The 17,134-nt window shown below is 40.5% G+C and overlaps 4 protein-coding genes across 5 annotated transcripts; 2 read left to right on the top strand and 2 right to left on the bottom strand.

Annotated features, from left to right (window-relative positions):
* Positions 1 to 214: 214 nt before the first annotated feature.
* On the bottom strand, positions 215 to 3,247 carry LOC121749805 (serine/threonine-protein kinase AtPK2/AtPK19-like). Its single transcript, XM_042144448.1, has 6 exons — positions 2,476 to 3,247; positions 1,515 to 1,597; positions 1,308 to 1,428; positions 1,032 to 1,205; positions 745 to 852; positions 215 to 662 (listed from the first exon to the last, which is right to left on the bottom strand). The coding sequence occupies exons 1-6, from the start codon at positions 3,061 to 3,063 to the stop codon at positions 378 to 380; spliced, it is 1,359 nt and encodes a 452-aa protein (XP_042000382.1). The 5' UTR covers positions 3,064 to 3,247; the 3' UTR covers positions 215 to 377.
* Positions 3,248 to 3,472: 225 nt separating this feature from the next.
* On the top strand, positions 3,473 to 5,848 carry LOC121749804 (probable myosin-binding protein 5). 2 transcript variants are annotated; one of them, XM_042144447.1, is made up of 2 exons: positions 3,473 to 4,310; positions 4,401 to 5,848. In XM_042144447.1, exons 1-2 carry the CDS (start codon positions 3,659 to 3,661, stop codon positions 5,666 to 5,668), a joined length of 1,920 nt encoding a protein of 639 aa, XP_042000381.1. In that variant the 5' UTR covers positions 3,473 to 3,658; the 3' UTR covers positions 5,669 to 5,848. The 2 variants fall into 2 exon arrangements, with proteins under 2 accessions (XP_042000381.1, XP_042000380.1); XM_042144446.1 differs by having other exon boundaries at positions 3,473 to 4,322.
* A 4,992-nt stretch (positions 5,849 to 10,840) lies between these two features.
* Positions 10,841 to 14,001, top strand: LOC121746660 (E2F transcription factor-like E2FE). Its single transcript, XM_042140572.1, has 11 exons — positions 10,841 to 11,098; positions 11,200 to 11,267; positions 11,359 to 11,411; positions 11,516 to 11,593; positions 11,683 to 11,736; positions 11,882 to 11,984; positions 12,109 to 12,179; positions 12,266 to 12,341; positions 12,441 to 12,502; positions 12,608 to 12,989; positions 13,530 to 14,001. Exons 1-11 carry the CDS (start codon positions 10,998 to 11,000, stop codon positions 13,619 to 13,621), a joined length of 1,140 nt encoding a protein of 379 aa, XP_041996506.1. The 5' UTR covers positions 10,841 to 10,997; the 3' UTR covers positions 13,622 to 14,001.
* Positions 14,002 to 14,032: 31 nt separating this feature from the next.
* On the bottom strand, positions 14,033 to 17,134 carry LOC121747402 (abasic site processing protein YoqW-like). Its single transcript, XM_042141437.1, has 8 exons — positions 16,988 to 17,134; positions 16,717 to 16,864; positions 16,411 to 16,496; positions 15,887 to 15,999; positions 15,725 to 15,790; positions 15,427 to 15,536; positions 15,260 to 15,325; positions 14,033 to 15,046 (listed from the first exon to the last, which is right to left on the bottom strand). The coding sequence occupies exons 1-8, from the start codon at positions 17,080 to 17,082 to the stop codon at positions 14,939 to 14,941; spliced, it is 792 nt and encodes a 263-aa protein (XP_041997371.1). The 5' UTR covers positions 17,083 to 17,134; the 3' UTR covers positions 14,033 to 14,938.

Raw genomic sequence — 17,134 nt, 5'->3', positions numbered from 1 at the left:
AACATTCAACTTTTGAGTTTCAGACTAATAATCAAGGAGATTTACATGTGTTAATGATTTCCAATAGTATAATTTAGAGATCTTTAACTTTCATCAGATTTATCAAATTCACCTTTATGGAATCTGGAGATCTTACTTGTGTTAATGATTTCCAACGTAAAATTGAAGACCGACTTACCCTCATTCTCAAATTTCTCTAAGGGTGAATCGTAGATGATTGAGAATTTGAGATGCATGAATATTAAAAAGAAGAAAGCTACTTCAAAGTCTAATACAAGATAAATTAGCTAGCTAGGCTATGGAGAAACAAGAATCAGTTACAAAGTTTGAGGCAACCTATCCAAGCCTCCTTAGCATCATCAGCTTGAGTTGTTTCCTCATTCAGACGATAACCAAGGGTTAGGGGCTACGTAAGTGTACCCATGGAAATGCTCCCCGTCTGTTGGAGTAGGCGCGGGGGAGTCGTCCAGAGGCATTGCTGTCCAACATTTGTCGAAGTTCTCTGTGCAGTCTTGGCCGCTCACGTCTGGCTTGAACTTCGGCTTGATTTCTCTCTCCTCGATCTTCTTCCAGTTGATGGCACTGAACCATTTGTTAGATTTGATCTCTTCCGCGCCTCTAGTCCCGCTGCCTAACCGATTCAGCGGATCTTTTTGGAGCAGCTACAGATACAAAGTAGATTAGCATCTCAAGAAAGAAACGTAGAAATTCAAGGATAAGAACGAAAAGGAACATGTTTCTTACTCCTCTGAGCAAAGAATGAGCTTCGCTTGTCAAACGTGGTGGAAGCTTCAATTTTTCATTGATGATCTTCTCCTGGAGCTTCTTTCTGTTGGCATGCACGAATGGCGGCTGAAATATATAACACCAACACTTTAATCATCGAAGAAAATAAAAATCTTTTATCCAAGCAAGAATACCACAAGTTCAACAATCAACATTATTGGTCTTTTTTCTCGACTTCACGCGACCAAATGAGAGAATTAAGTACGAAAAGTGGCGTAAATTGAGTTATTCTTTCAAGATGTTACCTTGCCAGTTAGCATTTCATACAAAAGGATTCCAACGCTCCACCAATCAGCATTCTTGTTATGACCTTTAGATTGCAAGATCTCGGGAGCCATATATTCAGTTGTCCCACATAGCGAGTTTGATCTGCTCGATTCATCAATCTCCTTCGCCAGTCCAAAATCAGTGAGCATGACCTGCAACAGTAAGTAACACAGATTACTCATAGGAAGCATATGCAGTTGTGTTACAAGGCATTCGTGCTACTGCAAATTTATCAGGTTAAATCCTAGCCATACATGCCCATCAGAATCCATGAGAATGTTTTCGGGTTTTAGATCTCGATGCACAATCCCGTTCTTGTGAAGATGTGAAACAGCAGATACAATCTCAGCAGTATATACCCTTGCCTGGTCCTCACTGCCCAAAACATAGCCAAAACAGAAATTAAGAAGATGAAACGAAGATTTTTATTCCCATGTTAACACAAAGTGTGAAAATAGTACCTGAAAATCCCTTGCCTGTAGAGATGATAAAATAGATGGCCTCCATTTATAAAGTCGAGGATCAAATACAGCTTTGACTTGGTCTGTGAATCACAAAAAGTTAAAATGTAACGCGGCACGAAAATATAAGACGTCTCCATAATGTGGTCTCAAAAGCAATTTCGCCACTTTTCGACCACGTAACATATGATTTTAGGCAACTCTGCCCTTTTCTTGTCTCCAAAAAACGACATCTTTTTTTATACAGAGAAGTAGCACGCTAACTAAGATAGATGGATGCAAAATCACTGCCCTCTTTCTCGAGTGACACAATTCACGACTCACGGCCTATTGAAACATGAAAAGACATATCTCTATTAAAACTGTAAGCTCTTTCACAATGTAAAACATTCCCCTCCACAGCATGATATTTGATCTTCATGGACAATAATAGTTTGTAAAACACCACAAAGATAAATACTCTCTACGTCTAACCTCACATGGCTTAAAGTACAGCCATTTGAAGCGGGACAAATCGACAAAGGGAGTAGTAAATAATCGATTATCCATACAGTTTTCTCATAATATGTACATAGACATTGTTCAGGGTGAAACATACAAGCTTGTTGACAAGCCGACTACATACAAGGTAAAGGTCATAAGTTTCTCATATCCACCAGTTGTAAATTGCTTTCTGCAACCTAGATACCGATAAGGACGCTAATTCGACAAAGATAGAGAAGATTTGTATCTCCATATTTTTCCAGACATACTAAAACAGAAGTGCAACTTCCTGGTTTCTTCTCACCACATTAGCAACTATCTAATCTTTCCTCAACCAGAAACAATTCACTAAACATCATATATGCATCTAAGTAATCAAAAGATAAATCATGTGACCCTAAAAAGGTAAAAGAATATTACAAATCAATGCTCAGATTTCATTCAAACAAAGCAGATGACAAAACGAGAAGAAGATAACCTGAAACGAATACTGCAGCTGCACAATAAAAGGGTGCACAACTTTGGTGAGAATATCCCTCTCAGCCCTCATATAATCAACATGGTTGTTCTTGATAATCGTATCCTTCCTCATCACTTTCATAGCGAAAATCCCATCTCCACCGCCGCTTTTCCCCTTCATCCTCACCTGAAAAACCTTCCCAAACGCGCCCTTCCCAATTACCCTCATAATTTCAAAATCCCCGGGCCCTAATTTCTGCCCCATCTCATCCCCTTCCTCCTCCGCCGCCACGCCACCGTTGCAGACGCTTCCGACGGCAACCTCCTCCAGCTCATCGGAGGAGGAGGAATCGTCTCGATTGAAGGTGGGGAGCGATTTGGAGAGGGTGAAGCGGGGGGAGGGGCCCACGAACGAGTGGGAGCGGTGGTGTATGATTTGCGGGAGCGCGGAGGCGGAGGAAGGAGAGGGAGGCGCGGCGCTGGGGCCGAAGAAGTCGGAGAATTCGAAATCTAGTGAGGGGTCTTCGGAGGCGACGGAGGGGATGTGGAGCTGCGTCAGCCGTGAAGCTAGCAGCGTGTGCATAGCCTTTTTGTTGCTGGCGCTCATGGTGAGTTAGAAATTGCACTCGATCTGTTTGTGTATATGTGTGAAAGAATTCTTGAGTTTGATTGATTGATCCGAAGAAGCCAGCCAACAAGATGGGCGGGCTGAGATCTTACAAAGATTACATCTTTTCTACGAGAGAGAGAGAGATTTGCAGAAACACGCTTCAGAGATTGTTTAGATATGAAGAAGTGGTTGAGGGAATTTAGGAAAAGTAGTTTTTGAGTAAATTTGGCATCAATCATTTATGAATTATAATTTGAATGCCATTATTGTTATTACCATAAAAGAGATTGGTGTCATCATTTCAATAAAAAAAGGTGTCTTTATCGGCAGACCGTTAATTCAGGTAAATGCTACAAATCCAAACATCCTTATTTTTGGCAAACCATTTAGTTAACCATCCTCACGCAGTTGACAGCCAGAGAGAACAAAGAGAGACAAGAGAGAGAAGAAAAGGGAGGGAGGGATCAAGATTTGGGGTGTTCTTACATCCAAAAAAGTTTCTTGATTCTCTCCTCTTCGAAACCTTTCCATCTTCATTCAATTTGACCCTTTTTAATTTGTTCTTGAAAAGATCTTTCCTTTATCAATCAACATGCTTCCCGCAGGGGCAGCATTGAGGATCTCCATCGAGGAAAAGTTCGGAACTCTCTCCTATTTCTTCATCTACGCCATCCTCGAATGGCTGGTGATCGTCTTGCTCTTTTTCGACGGCCTCCTCGCCTTCCTCTGCAACGAAATCACCCAATGGTTCGAGCTCAAAACTCCATGCTTGCTCTGCACCAGGCTTGATCATCTCCTTGTGCAGAGGAGCTCCAGTTTCTACTACAATGAATCCTTTTGTGAGGATCACAAGAGGAATATCTCCGCCCTCGCCTACTGCCACGTGCACAAGCGTCTTTCTGACATCCGCAGCATGTGCCAGGGATGCCTTCTCTCATCCGAGAAGGAATCTGGCTGCGATAGGCGCAGGCCCCTTGTTGTGGATGAGGGGAATGTGCAGCTGAGACAGTTGAGGAAATATGAGAAGGAGATTGTGGCTAATGAGAGGATTGGGATTTTGAGGTGCTCTTGCTGTGGGGACCCTATAAAGTTGAAGTCACCGTTGAGATACAAGGCGTGTTTGTCCATGGCTGCCCCTTGTTCTCCTCGTGCAGCTTGGTTCTCAGGCGGGAATGGTGATGGTGGCAGCGTTGATGCGTACACAGAGCTTAAATTGATAGCAGATTCAAGATCAGAGTTCCATGGTGATGAATATGGTGAATTTGTTATGAGAGATTATGTCTGTGTGTGTTCATTCTTCAATAGGCTAATTCTATTCTTGTGTATGGATGCAGGTAAAGAGGGCATAAATAATATGTTTGGAGATGAACCAAAAACTCCACATTTCTCAGATAGAAACAGATTCTTTGGAGTCGCATTATCAGATGGTGCAGCCTCAGCGAGTCCTAGGACTCCTAGGAGAATAGAGTTTGCCATGGAGCCGATCAAAGAGGGCGAGACCGAGGCCGAGCTTGTGGCCCGTCTCAAGAGACAGGTGACACTCGACCGGAGGTCCATGATGGCCCTATACATGGAGTTGGATGAGGAGAGAAGTGCCTCCGCTGTGGCAGCCAACAACGCGATGGCAATGATCACACGCCTGCAGGAGGAGAAGGCGGCGGTGCTGATGGAGGCGTTGCAGTACAAGAGGATGATGGAGGGGCAGGCGGAGTATGACCAGGAGGCGATGCAGAGGATGAAGGACATGTTGGTCAGGAGGGAAGAGGAGATTAAGGTCATGGGGCACGAGCTCGAGGAGCATGGGGAGAGGTACAGTGTGGTTGGGGCCAAAGGGAGTGGCGATCTGTCTGAGGTGCGTCTTGATGAGGATCGTCAAGACATTGTGAACTCGTGTGGCAAAATGAGCAATGATCCCCGTGTGGTGCGTCTAGATGAGGATCATCAAGACATTGTGAACTCGCGGGTTTGTCTAGATGAGGATCATCAAGACGACATTGTGAACTCGCACGACGAAGGGAGAGATGATGCGCGTGAGGTGGGTCATGATGAGGATCATCAAGATGACATTGTGAACTCGCGGGATGAAGGGAGTGATGATGCGCGTGAGGTGGGTCATGACGAGGATCATCAAAACGACATTGTGAACTCGCGGGACGAACATGAGGATCATCAGGACGACATTGTGAACTCGGTGAGCGAAGACAGTGATGCTCAATGTGAGGCAAGTCATGTTGAGAGTCATCAAGACATTGTGGACTCGCAGGGCGAAGGGAGTGATGTTCCGTGTAAGGTGGGTCGTGTGAACTCGCAAGTCATGTCACCACGGGACGAGGAGGAACGTAAGATCCAAGACGAGCTAGCTGCATTGAACTACGAGGGGGAGATGTGCCGTATCCTATGTCAGTTGGCGGAGTTGGAGGAGAAGTTGTACTCGGCGGATGATGCCGAGCTGGACGTCCTTGCGAGAGAAGTAAGATTGGTGAAGGGAAGGCTGAGAGCAGTGGAAGCAGAGAGTGTGTTGTTGAAGCACGTTGCCATGAGTGTGCAGAAAAGGGGAGTTTTGAGTGAGATAGCTCAACATCTAAGACAACTTAGGCAATAAACATGCATGATGTGTGTTAGGTTTATGTAGATTCTTTCAAGTGAGATGAGGAATCACATGAAGTAGAAATTGGGTTAGAAAGTTTTAGAGTGTGATGGATACTATGATGTTGTTTGATTTTGTATTTCATCTTTTAACTCATGAGACAATGTGAAGTTTGTCTCTTTCTTGGTGTTTCAATCCAAGGGATGGCTTGTTGCCTTTTTACAATCTTTCACTCTCTCTATTTAATTTACAGTAATGATAATTAGCAACTCAATGCAACTATTGTCTCAATTTCATTGCCCAAATATACAAATCATCCTCAAAATCATACCTTGATCTCATCAAAATGGGGGTGGATCCCCTGCTGTTTCAAAAAACACAGCAAAATTGTGTTGTGGTATAAAACGCAGCAATAGACAAATGAAACGCAGGACTTCAAGTGTAAGGGATTTTAATTCTTTTCTTCTCACTACTTTATTGATTATATATATTTAAGTATTTAACTATTATAGGAAGCTCTCACAAAACTACGAAACTTACATTTGTAAATCATATAACTAACATTTACAAAATATCCGTAATGAAATCTATATACTTCGACGCAGTTTCTTTTTAAAATAAAAGGAATTTGCCCCCAAATTTGCTACTTATATTATTTTTGTTTTTAATTGACAGTATTTGATTTTTTGTAGGATTTGTTTATTTTCGTTTCTTTTTTTATGCGATACATATTTATTTTCATTGTGGAACACTTTTTTTTAATGTAGACACTCAAAAACACTCAAAAATTTCATTAGATTGATAAATTAAAATAATTGTTAATTATTATGATGATATAAAATAGCATATATATGTCTTATTTATGGTTTAATATTTAATTTTATTTTACACTTTTCTTATATGTAGAATACATAAATATTTCATTGAAAGAGTACTTTATTTTTTAGTGTTTGAATAAAATATAAAAAGGCTGTAAAAGAGGAAGAAAGACATATAGCAAATATTAGTTATAAAAAACGTATAATTTGAAAAATGTAAGTTTCGTAGTGTTGTGAGAGCCTTATAAAAAACGTATAATTTGAAAAAACGTATAATTTGAAAAATGTAAGTTCCGTAGCACAAAATGTTAGGTCATCCACATGTCTCAATACCGTCTTATCGCTTAACTATTCATGGGTCTCACTGCACTTTTTACCTCATCTCTTAACTAAGAGACATCACATGCAACCCTCCACATCTTAACTATCTCATCCCTTAACTATTCATTCAATTTTATTTTTTATTTTTATTTCCAACAAATTCAATTAATAAAAACACACTTCATTAAATAAAAGAAAATTACAATTTAAAATCCTAAAAAAAGATGAGAGATAGTGTGTTTGTGTGTAAAATGAAAGAGGTAATGAGAGTATTTATAGAATAAAAAAAGAAAAAAAATTTAAATTCAAACAGTAATATTACCGTTTTAAAATTTTAATTTTTTTTCGGAAAAAATGATTTTAAAAAAAAGTTATTTATTGCGTCAGCATGACGACGCCCACTCGCGGGCCGGCGAGTGGGCGTCACGCCTCGCGCCAGTGCTCGCCAGCTTCATCGAGGCGGAGGGACAAGCGACGCGACGAGAGGGCTGCATCGCTATCTCGATGCTGCCGAGACGAGTCCGAGCCCGCATCGAGATGGCGATGCGGATGCTCTTAACACATCTCTATCACATGAAAAAATTTCATAGTTTTTCACTTGGAATATGTACAGTATACAGAACAGACACAGGAAGATTATAATCTCTCTAACGTAGCAATGCAGAAGATAAATTAAGCGCATAGCAACGCATGAGCAGCCCCCCCTCCTATACTCCCTCCTATACGCCGCTGAGATTGGTGGCATTGACGAGTTTTGAGATGGAATTGCGGCGTTGGGGTTTTGTATCGGCGGCCGCGCCTCGGTGCTGATTTTTGAACTTGCAACTTCAAATCAGTGACTCGCAAACGGCGCCGTTTTATGGGAACTTGCAAACGGCACCGTTTTGCAAAAGAGAGAGTGGAAACCGCAAAGTAGTAAGAGCATTCACAATGGCGGCGAGCGGATCGGCTAGCCGATCTCCGGCGCTCGCCGAACCATTGTAACCGGCGAGCTCGGCAAAAAAATCGGCGAGCGCACGCCGATTAGCGAGTGCTGGGCGATGCGCTCGCCGGTCCGCTCGCCGCCATTGCAGCCTCCGGATCGGCGAGCGATTTTTTTAAATTTTCGAAACACTATATATACGCGCTTTGCACGTCATTTTCATCTGCACCACTTGTTTTAACGAGTACTCTCTCTATCTTAATTTCTGTACAAGATCAACAACGGGAAATGAGCAACGTTGGTGGTAGCAGTGGTGGTAGTGTTGAGGATGCTGAGGAGTACGAACGTTGAATGAACGAAGCGTTAGAGGCCTATACGAACCGTGAGATTGATCGGCTGATGCAGAGGGCATTGCAGCCGGCGGTACCTCGACCTCGACCACGACCAGTTGGCCACCGCCGAACAGTGATTGAACGTGATCACGTAGCTGCACATCAGCGCCTATACGAAGACTACTTCGCACAGGAGCCGCGGTTCAACGCCAACCTTTTCAGACGTCGTTTTAGGATGAGCAGAGCCTTGTTTATGCGTATTGTTAACGCCTTGGAGCATCAATATCTGTATTTCCGCTTCAGGCATGATGCGGCTGGCATACCCGACACACACCTATTCAAAAGTGCACTGCGGCAATCAGGCAGTTGGCCTATGGAGGCGCGGCAGACATGTGGGACGAGTACCTCCACATCGGTGAGACGACTGCCCTTGAATGTATGATGTATTTTCTGTCAGGGCGTGATTGAAATTTTCCGTGATCAGTACCTTTGAAGCCCTACCCCAAAGACTGCCAGGATCTGATGTAGATGCACGGGGAGAAGCATGGGTTCCCGGGTATGTTAGGCAGCATAGATTGTATGCATTGGGAGTGGAAGAACTGTCCCGCCTCCTGGAAGAGGTTTTACACGACCGGCTACAAGAGAAAGAACGATGATCCTCGAGGTCGTAGCTGACTACCGGCTGTGGATTTGGCATGCGTATTTTGGGATAGCCAGGTCGAACAACGACCTCAACGTCCTCAACTCGTCGCCCCTTTTCAACGAGCAGTGCCAGGGCGTCGGTCCGGCCATTAGTTTTGTCGCCAACGGCAACCGGCATGATATGGGCTACTACTTGGCGGATGAGATATACCCTAGGTGGCCCGTCTTTGTGAAGCCGATCAGATGCGCATCAGATGAGAGGAAGACCTACTTTGCGGAACGGCAGGAGTCGGCGCGCAAGGCCCGTCTTTATTGTGTAATTTTTTTAAATGTACTTTTTTTTAAAATTTAAATAAAATTATTGAATTTTGCCGTATCTGTGTCGTCAAGTTAATTCTGTATTTTGTGTGATTGTCAATTATTCAGCTTATATAATTTTGAGTGATGTGGCTATGCTATTGCTGGGCTATTTGCTTGTCCTGATGATGTGACATGAGGATTTTTAGTGCTGATGATGTGGCAGGGGGAGTTTGTGGCTGGGCTATGGCTGGGCTATTGTTGGGCGAAAGCCATTGTGGATGCTATAAAGGAACAATTTTGAGGAGGGCAAGGGATGACAATTTCGAAGAGAAGTTGATGAGAGTGATTGAAACAAGAATGATGATTGATTTTGCATGACATTTTTGGCATAGATTAGATTTTGTTTTGATGAATATGAGTGAGAATAGAGGCACACTTGGGATCACACCCGACCTAATGCGTTTATTAACATAATAGTGTAGTAACTTTTATATGCAAGAAATAATTAAATTATTAATATAAGCACTCATTTACAGATTACTTTTAAGTCATAGAGGTTCGATGATGGAATGAGTTTGGCCAATTTCGGATCAATCTAGATTGGGTTAGTATAGGGACCTAATCTGACCCACACGCACCAAATGTTTTTCAAAGTAGTAAAATTGAACAAAATAGCCCTGGAATGTGATTTCATAAAACTTGAATTCTTACTTAAGTTTGAAGGACCGGAATTGAGTAGGGCTTGGGTGGTATGGTAATTATTTCCTTTTATAGTAATGATTTCATTGTCACCTACTAATAATGATTTCATTCTCACTTTACAAAATATCGCTCATGACATAAACATTCCACAAAAAAATGGATGAATTGAATGAGCTTTGCCAAATTTTAATGAGTTTGTGTGTTTATCGAGTTGATTCACTAAAAATTCAATAATTTGGGCTTTGTTAGGTTCAGATAACTAATTAAAAATATATACTAGTACTACTATATACTACTCCATCATTTTCTTGTTAATAGATACATTTATTTTCGGCACGGAGTTTTAAAATAGTACGTTAAATGGTTGGTTAAAAAAGTAAGAGAGAATAAAATAAGAGGGATAAAGAGATAATAAAGTAAAATGGATAGTTACTTTTTGTCAAAAATAGAAATGATTTAAAACTTCCTAAAATAGAAAAATGACTCTATTAACAAGGAACGAATGAAATACTACTTTTATATTAAATAGGTTTGCATTATCATGTTTACATTATGTAAATAAAGTTTTATCAGATAAATCATGTTTAACCGTGTAATATCATATTCAGGTCAATGTTATTAATGAATTCATGTCATACGCGCAAGGCTCAAATATGCCCGAAGCCATACATGAGTATAGTATTTTTAAATTGTAGTATGCCCTTTGTGTAAGGGTCACCGGTGACTCAATGAGGATGTGATTGCACCACTAAATAACAATTTGACTTATTTTTCCGTAAGAAATTTCTAGACCCAAAATAAAATCAAAATTATCCTATTATTATTATTGCACAATCCGATCTAGTAATAAAACATCGAGTTACAAAAATTCTGAGTCCAATTTCTAATTATTATCGATAGACTAAATTAATCCTCAAAATCATCATGCATTTATACAATAATGATAAAATTGCGACAATCGAATCCGGCCACGTGACTATCAGATTCCCTTCATTTCTGTACCCAAATACCGAATTCCCATTATGCCCTCATCACTAACTCAACAATCACATTCCTCGGAGGCTAGTATAGTAATTACAAGCGCACAGGCGCGTCTCCTTCTTTCACCGTTGATGGAGATTCAAACTCCCGCTTTATTTGCATGGCGGATTTTCAAACTTTCAAAATCCCTCTCAAATTCACAAACTCTTATCCCCCGCCATCCCCAACAAACCCCTTCTTAACGGTACCTCTTCAGTGGGTTTCGTTTGTGGCATACAATTGTCTATCTCTGTAGCAGAATTGCGGAGGTGTAGCTGAAGAAGGAAATGGATTTAGTTCCCAAACACGCCGGAGCAGCGACGGAATCTGGATCTAAAGATATACCTTACTGCCGTAAACAGAAATCCCTCGGCCTCCTGTGTTCCAAGTATGTGTTTGATTCGTGATTTATGTGTGGAAAATTCCTTTTTCCCCAATTCTGAATCCAGCAGTGTTTCTGTGTTTTTAATTTTGATTTTGATTGTGCAGTTTTTTGAGCTTGTACGATCACGATGGGGTGGAGTCAATTGGGCTGGACGATGCCGCATCGAAATTAGGTTTTAATTTTGTTTTCGGCGGCCTAATCCTTTCCCCCCCTTTCGAAATTCAATTGCTTGAAGCTGATTTTGGATGATTTTTTGCTTGTAGGAGTGGAGAGGAGGCGGATCTATGATATAGTGAATGTTTTGGAGAGCGTTGGCGTAAGAGCTTCTAATTTTGGGGAATCTTTCATCTTTTGAATAATTGGGGATCGGACTGCGCTGGATTTCCATTTTTGAGCTGATTCGAGTTTTGTGGTTCATAGATTCTTACGAGGAAGGCGAAAAATCGATATACCTGGAAAGGATTTGGAGCGATCCCGAAGGCTTTGGAAAACCTAAAGGTGTTAATTTTCTGTTGTTTCTGAATTTTTGTGATTCGATTTCGTTTTCGTCGTCACTAACTGTTTTCGATCTTCAATTTTGATTACAGAGAGAAGGTCTAAGAGATATTGGGCCTGCAGCTGATACGAGTTGCTCTGAGAAAGTATGTCTTTACTGATTTTCATGTTTTTTCTAATTCCATTTCTATTCCTTGTTGAAAGATTCAATTGAATGGTTATCTGATTTAACCTTTGAATTAAATGAGTCGTCTTCTAGTTTTTTTTCTTGTCATATGTTTCTCCCCTCAGATTTCAGGGCCCCAGATTTCAGACGATGAAGAAGATGAAATGTGCTCAGATATGAACAGCTTAAGTCAAAATGATAGATCCGATTCGAGTTCTCTGTTGAAACGTGAGTGCCATTCCGATTTGGTTTTATTTTCTTCCAATTCCATTTTATTTTATGAATTGAAGCATTTTATCTTTGAAATGTCTATTATTGGAGATTGACCTTTTTATCTTTTTTTCATTTCTAGGGGATAGTAGGAAGGAAAAGTCCCTCGGACTTCTTACGCAGAATTTTGTTAAGCTGTTCCTCTGCACTGATGTGAGTGTACATCAGTTTGTGGCCTTTCTCGACGTTTATATTAGCATCTAGATTTTGTGAGATTAATCTGTTTTCATCCTTTTCAGATGGATATGATTTCTCTTGATGATGCTGCAAAGCTTTTGCTTGGTGATGGAAAGCACACTTCAATGACTACTAGAAGTAATTTACATGCACCCTTTGTTTTACTTACCTTACCTTACCTGCATATACGCAATTTACTAGAACACGTTTGTTAACGCTGTTTGTGCAACTTTGCAGCAAAAGTCAGAAGACTGTATGACATTGCCAATGTTCTGTCTTCTATGAAATTTATTGAGAAGGTATATTTTCTTATGGGCTGCTATTCTGAATTAAGTATTACTACTATTGTTTTGTAATCCCGATTATGTGGAATAAATGATAAATCCCGTCATGGATGGTTGCAGACTCATCACCCCGAGACAAGGAAACCGGCTTTCAGATGGCTGGGGTTGACTGTAAAGCCAGATAACAGCACTGCTGATTCCTTGATTGCAAGTGATTCTAAGAAGAGGATATTTGGAACTGATCTCACTAATGCTACAACTACAAAGAGGCTCAGGATGGATGAAGATAGATTCAAAATCCTAAAGGCACATAATCAAGTACAAGTTAAACATGAGAATGAAAACGAGGATGAGACGATAACTGCTGGAAAGAGTTACCAGTTTGGCCCTTTTGCGCCTGCAAATGTGCCCAAGGTTGGAGATTCTCATGATGGAGAAGGGAAAGAGGCTGTTGATTGGGAAAGTCTATCCGCGTCTTACAGACCTCAGTATCACAACCAAGGTACTTACTCCGAAGGCCAATTGTTATGAATTACAACTGCTCATTTGGAAAAAATAACATGATTTGGTGACTTCAGTCATTCTCTGAATATGGCCCATTAGTAATGGATGGGTGGAGTATGTCAGTATACCACATAAATTTTTTAGCCTTACTGATTTAGCAAACATATAGTAATCTATTCAACTTGTTTGCATTCTTCCAAAACTCATCAGTTCTTATGAAATTTTCCATCAAACTGTTGGAATGCTATTGAGGATTTAAGGGTGTCAGTGCATGTTTGGTTCTATAAAAGAATACGAATGTTCTCTCAGATTCTCATATGACACTCCATATTCGGGTGTTCACATTTATGCTGGCTTTAATCTGTTATGACTTGAGACTATTTATAACTATGGATTGTAGTGCATGCTTTCACAACATATGTAACCAACCGGCCATCTACCTTCAAATGGAAAATTATTACTAGTATGTACAAATGAATGCTTTGTACTGATATTCTGGTTTACTCGCTAACCAAAAACTTGTTTTTGATTTTCTCAGCTCTAAAAGATCTTTTCTCCCACTTTGTGGAAGCATGGCAATCATGGTACTCAGAGGTTGCTGGGAAAGGCCGTATGAAACTCATGTCCTAAAACTATTTGGTTCGGTCCGAGTCTTGAGTTTGAAGTTGATAGTCGAAACGTCGAGTATGACGTTGATAGTGAGGTACACTTTTAGACTAGGAGCAGATAGCTTGATGGTGAATGCACACTCCCAGTGCACTAAGTTATACCATAACTCACAGGAATCCATCAGTTGTAACGTTTGATCAAAGTTTTTTTTTTTCCTTTTTTTCTTTTCTTTGGCTTCAAATAAAATAAGCCTAATCTCTCAGATTAGACTAGGATGCACATTGGCATTAGTGACCTATTTTTCGCATTTTAGATCGATGAAAGAAGGATGTTTACTCAAGTTTCTTGCTTGTGTTTGTACACTTTGTTATCAATATATAGATTCAGATTTATAAAGCCAACTTTTAGTATCAAAGTCTTGAACTCGTAATGTTGAATTGGTACAATTATTTTGACTTTTAACATTGAAGGCTTAAAAAACTGGGTTACGTTGTTAAACACAGAAGCCAGTTTTATTCATCAAAATCTCACTATTAGTCTCGACGACTGAAAGTAAAGCAGTGAACAGGCTACTCGACATATCTCCACTCCTTTTCCCATCGATGTCTTGCACAAAATATCGAAGCCTGGTAATCAAGAAACAAGAATATTTGTCAGTGTCAGTGATAATATAAAAAACAGTGCAATTGCATTCTTGAATATTAACAACATAAGCAACACACAATTAGAAGCATCTAGTTTCATCTTGATTAATGTCTTCTGACTCGTCCAAATCAAGCATCTCATTGTTGTCTTTCTTCATCATCGTAGTGGTCTCCGCCTCCCGTTTCAAGAACTCGATCCTTGACCGCACAGCCTGGGCCTTGGCGAGCAACATGGCGCTCAATTGCCGCAACTGGGAATCGTTCATGAGATCGAGGCGATCGTCCCGGGTGGGGTATTTGCTCTCCGCATTCGTCTTCCGCAGCTTGACAACCTTCTCCTCGACATTCTTCTGCCGCTCGCTGCTGAAATCAGACACCCCATACGCCCTATTCCCTAACGGCCTTGTAGGAGTCGATTAGGCCGCGGACTTGGGAAGAATCCTCCGGCCAGATGGAGGTTGAGTTGGTGGCAGGGTCGTGGATGATCATGCAGGCGGGGACGTCGCAAAGAGTTGTGAGTTGGTAGAGTTCCTGCTTTAGCTCTTCCTCTCTCTTCTTCAGAGTTAGAAGCCTTAAATTCTTATCCTCGATTAACTCCATCTTCGTAGTTTCTTGTTTTGGTTCTTCCATCACACTAGCTTCATCCTTCATTGCAGCGCTTTCAGCTGTAGATTGATTTGGAGGTTTATCTTTCTCAATTTTTGGTGTAATACATTCCCAAAGCTCTTCTTTGATCCTCCGATTTGCTTGCTTGTTTCTTTGAGAACAACTGAGAGATTGTCTTGGTCTCCTCCAGTTTTACCTGTGTAAAGAGAGCTTAGTCTCAGTCACAAGATTCAACATGCAAGAACGTAACATATATCATTATCTAGTTTTTTTTCCCAGAATGATGACATTTAAGTAAACTTATTCGACTAAAAAGCAGCATATCATCCTAATGATGATCGAAACCAACTTTAAAATCAAGTCTTGATCTAAAAAATTAATGCGTGTGTGCTTAATAGAAAAAGATTACCTCCTTAATGCACTCGGGCCCATCAAAAGAAATTTCATCAATAGCAGGCGTGACAGGATACCAGGCCTGTAAGAAAAAGCCAATTTCTCTGAAATCCCAGATTCCCAGTTCACATCTCCAGCAACATATCACCAAGGAATAAAAAACCAGAGATTTTCGGTTCTTACCAAATCTGTTTCTTCATATGGTTTGAGTATTTTGTCAAGATTGGATAAAGAAGAATCATTCAGCCACCAATCAGTTGATTCTTTGCTGCCCAAGATTACAGGCATCCTATCTGCAATGGGGTAACAAATAATCAAACGATTGCTGTGAATACGAATGCAGACAGACATGGGTTTGAATTAAATTGATCTCCAAAAAACAGTGGCCGTGAAAGCAATGTTGTACTTGAATGAATAAACCACATTATTATCTGATCAAAGCAGAGGTGCATTTCATCACCGCAAGAGAGAAAGAACAAACCATGAATCCATTCCAGAGATGACGAGGATTTAGTAGTGATAATAGTGAAGGTGTAAAGCGTTTCTCCTGCATAATAAATGGGAATAACAGTACAAAAATGGCTCAGCAAAAGCGCATTGGTCATAGTCTTATGGACATGTTCTTCATTAATGTGTATTTCACCTTCTGAATTTTTCCAAGAATCGAATAGAGCAGCAAAAACCATTGGACGACCATCCTTAAAGTGGACGTAGTAAGGTTGCTTTTTGGATCCATCCTTCTTCCATTCATAAAATCTGAAAACATAATTTTATCAGGTAAAAACTGGAACTAAGTTGTATGAGTATCATAAAAGCAAACATCATATTTTTTCAGAGCTTTCACAAGAAAATTCAGAAATTATAAATACCAAATGATGATAGATTAGGTTCACAAAACAGGGTATCCAAAAATGACACTCTGGTTCATTCTATAAGACTTCAGCTCTCTCTCTCTTTCTTACACACACACACATTATACACCATATATCACTTGAAAATAGGTGACTATTTTACGTTCCAAACTATGCGATACTCACATTTTGAAAACAATGTATATGTAATTAATGGCAACTCTAAAATCATGATATGAAGGTGTAGATCAGTCTATATATGAAAGTCCAGTAACAGCCAACAAGAATATATGCATAGAGTTGCAGATATACATACCCTTCAAACGATACCAAACACCTGTTCTTTGGAAGAAGTCGACAAAAGGAAGGCTCCTCTCTTATCGATTCACACCTCGCATTGAACTGTAAAATCACAACACAAGTAAGATAGCTTTGAAACAAAAACAACCTTCATGCTTCATCAGTCGTCTCTCTCTCTCTCTCTCTCTCTCATCAAATGCACGCTTATGCACAAATGTAAGTCAAAATTAGAAGTTACAGCATTAATCAACTCTCTATCAAATGCACACACACCTGCTCAAAATTAGAGACTACGTCACTAGAGAAAATACATTAGTACTACCATCTTAAAGTGATCGATTTCATCAATTTCCTTAGTAAAGCTAGGAACCAGTCCCCATTTCATGCAGTGCGAAACGACGCCGTCGCCGTCATCTAGTCGAACTACCGGCACGTTGAACCCCGGCGCGACGTTGTACGACGGCCGATACCTAATTCATACACCAATTTCACTCAAAATCAACAATTTTTCTTCGTTCAACTTCGAAGCAAGTGTAAATCAAACTTAAATCGGCGAAAATGCGAAAATCAAAGGGCGATTTGCGAAAACATACCGATCGATGTCGACATGGCGCATGGGGCGAGAGTTGAAATGGCAGGCCTGAGCAATGCCATCCGCTCGCAGAGTAGACCTTCCTCTTCCACACATAGCTTGCTTTTTCTTCTCCTCTTTCGCCAGCTTTGTTTTCAGGTTTCTGAGA

Source organism: Salvia splendens, chromosome 9 (assembly GCF_004379255.2).
Source record: "Salvia splendens isolate huo1 chromosome 9, SspV2, whole genome shotgun sequence".
NCBI classification, from domain to species: domain Eukaryota; kingdom Viridiplantae; phylum Streptophyta; class Magnoliopsida; order Lamiales; family Lamiaceae; genus Salvia; species Salvia splendens.
The sequence above is the reverse complement of the archived record's forward strand: the minus strand, read 5'-3'. Positions and strand labels throughout refer to the sequence as shown.

Excerpts from the sequence above, each read along its gene's own strand:
- LOC121746660 (XM_042140572.1), top strand. The coding sequence starts at position 10,998 with ATGGATTTAGTTCCCAAACACGCCGGAGCAGCGACGGAATCTGGATCT. Across the intron at positions 11,594-11,682 it reads AGGCTTTGGAAAACCTAAAG|AGAGAAGGTCTAAGAGATAT; the intron begins GTGTTAATTTTC and ends TTTTGATTACAG. Across the intron at positions 12,990-13,529 it reads ACCTCAGTATCACAACCAAG|CTCTAAAAGATCTTTTCTCC; the intron begins GTACTTACTCCG and ends TGATTTTCTCAG.
- LOC121749804 (XM_042144446.1), top strand. The coding sequence starts at position 3,659 with ATGCTTCCCGCAGGGGCAGCATTGAGGATCTCCATCGAGGAAAAGTTC. Across the intron at positions 4,323-4,400 it reads GTTCCATGGTGATGAATATG|GTAAAGAGGGCATAAATAAT; the intron begins GTGAATTTGTTA and ends GTATGGATGCAG.
- LOC121749805 (XM_042144448.1), bottom strand. The coding sequence starts at position 3,063 with ATGAGCGCCAGCAACAAAAAGGCTATGCACACGCTGCTAGCTTCACGG. Across the intron at positions 1,598-2,475 it reads AGCTGCAGTATTCGTTTCAG|ACCAAGTCAAAGCTGTATTT; the intron begins GTTATCTTCTTC and ends TGTGATTCACAG. Across the intron at positions 663-744 it reads CTCATTCTTTGCTCAGAGGA|CTGCTCCAAAAAGATCCGCT; the intron begins GTAAGAAACATG and ends TTGTATCTGTAG.
- LOC121747402 (XM_042141437.1), bottom strand. The coding sequence starts at position 17,082 with ATGTGTGGAAGAGGAAGGTCTACTCTGCGAGCGGATGGCATTGCTCAG. Across the intron at positions 16,497-16,716 it reads AAATCGATCACTTTAAGATG|TTCAATGCGAGGTGTGAATC; the intron begins GTAGTACTAATG and ends GTGATTTTACAG. Across the intron at positions 15,537-15,724 it reads ATCTCTGGAATGGATTCATG|ATAGGATGCCTGTAATCTTG; the intron begins GTTTGTTCTTTC and ends ACCCCATTGCAG.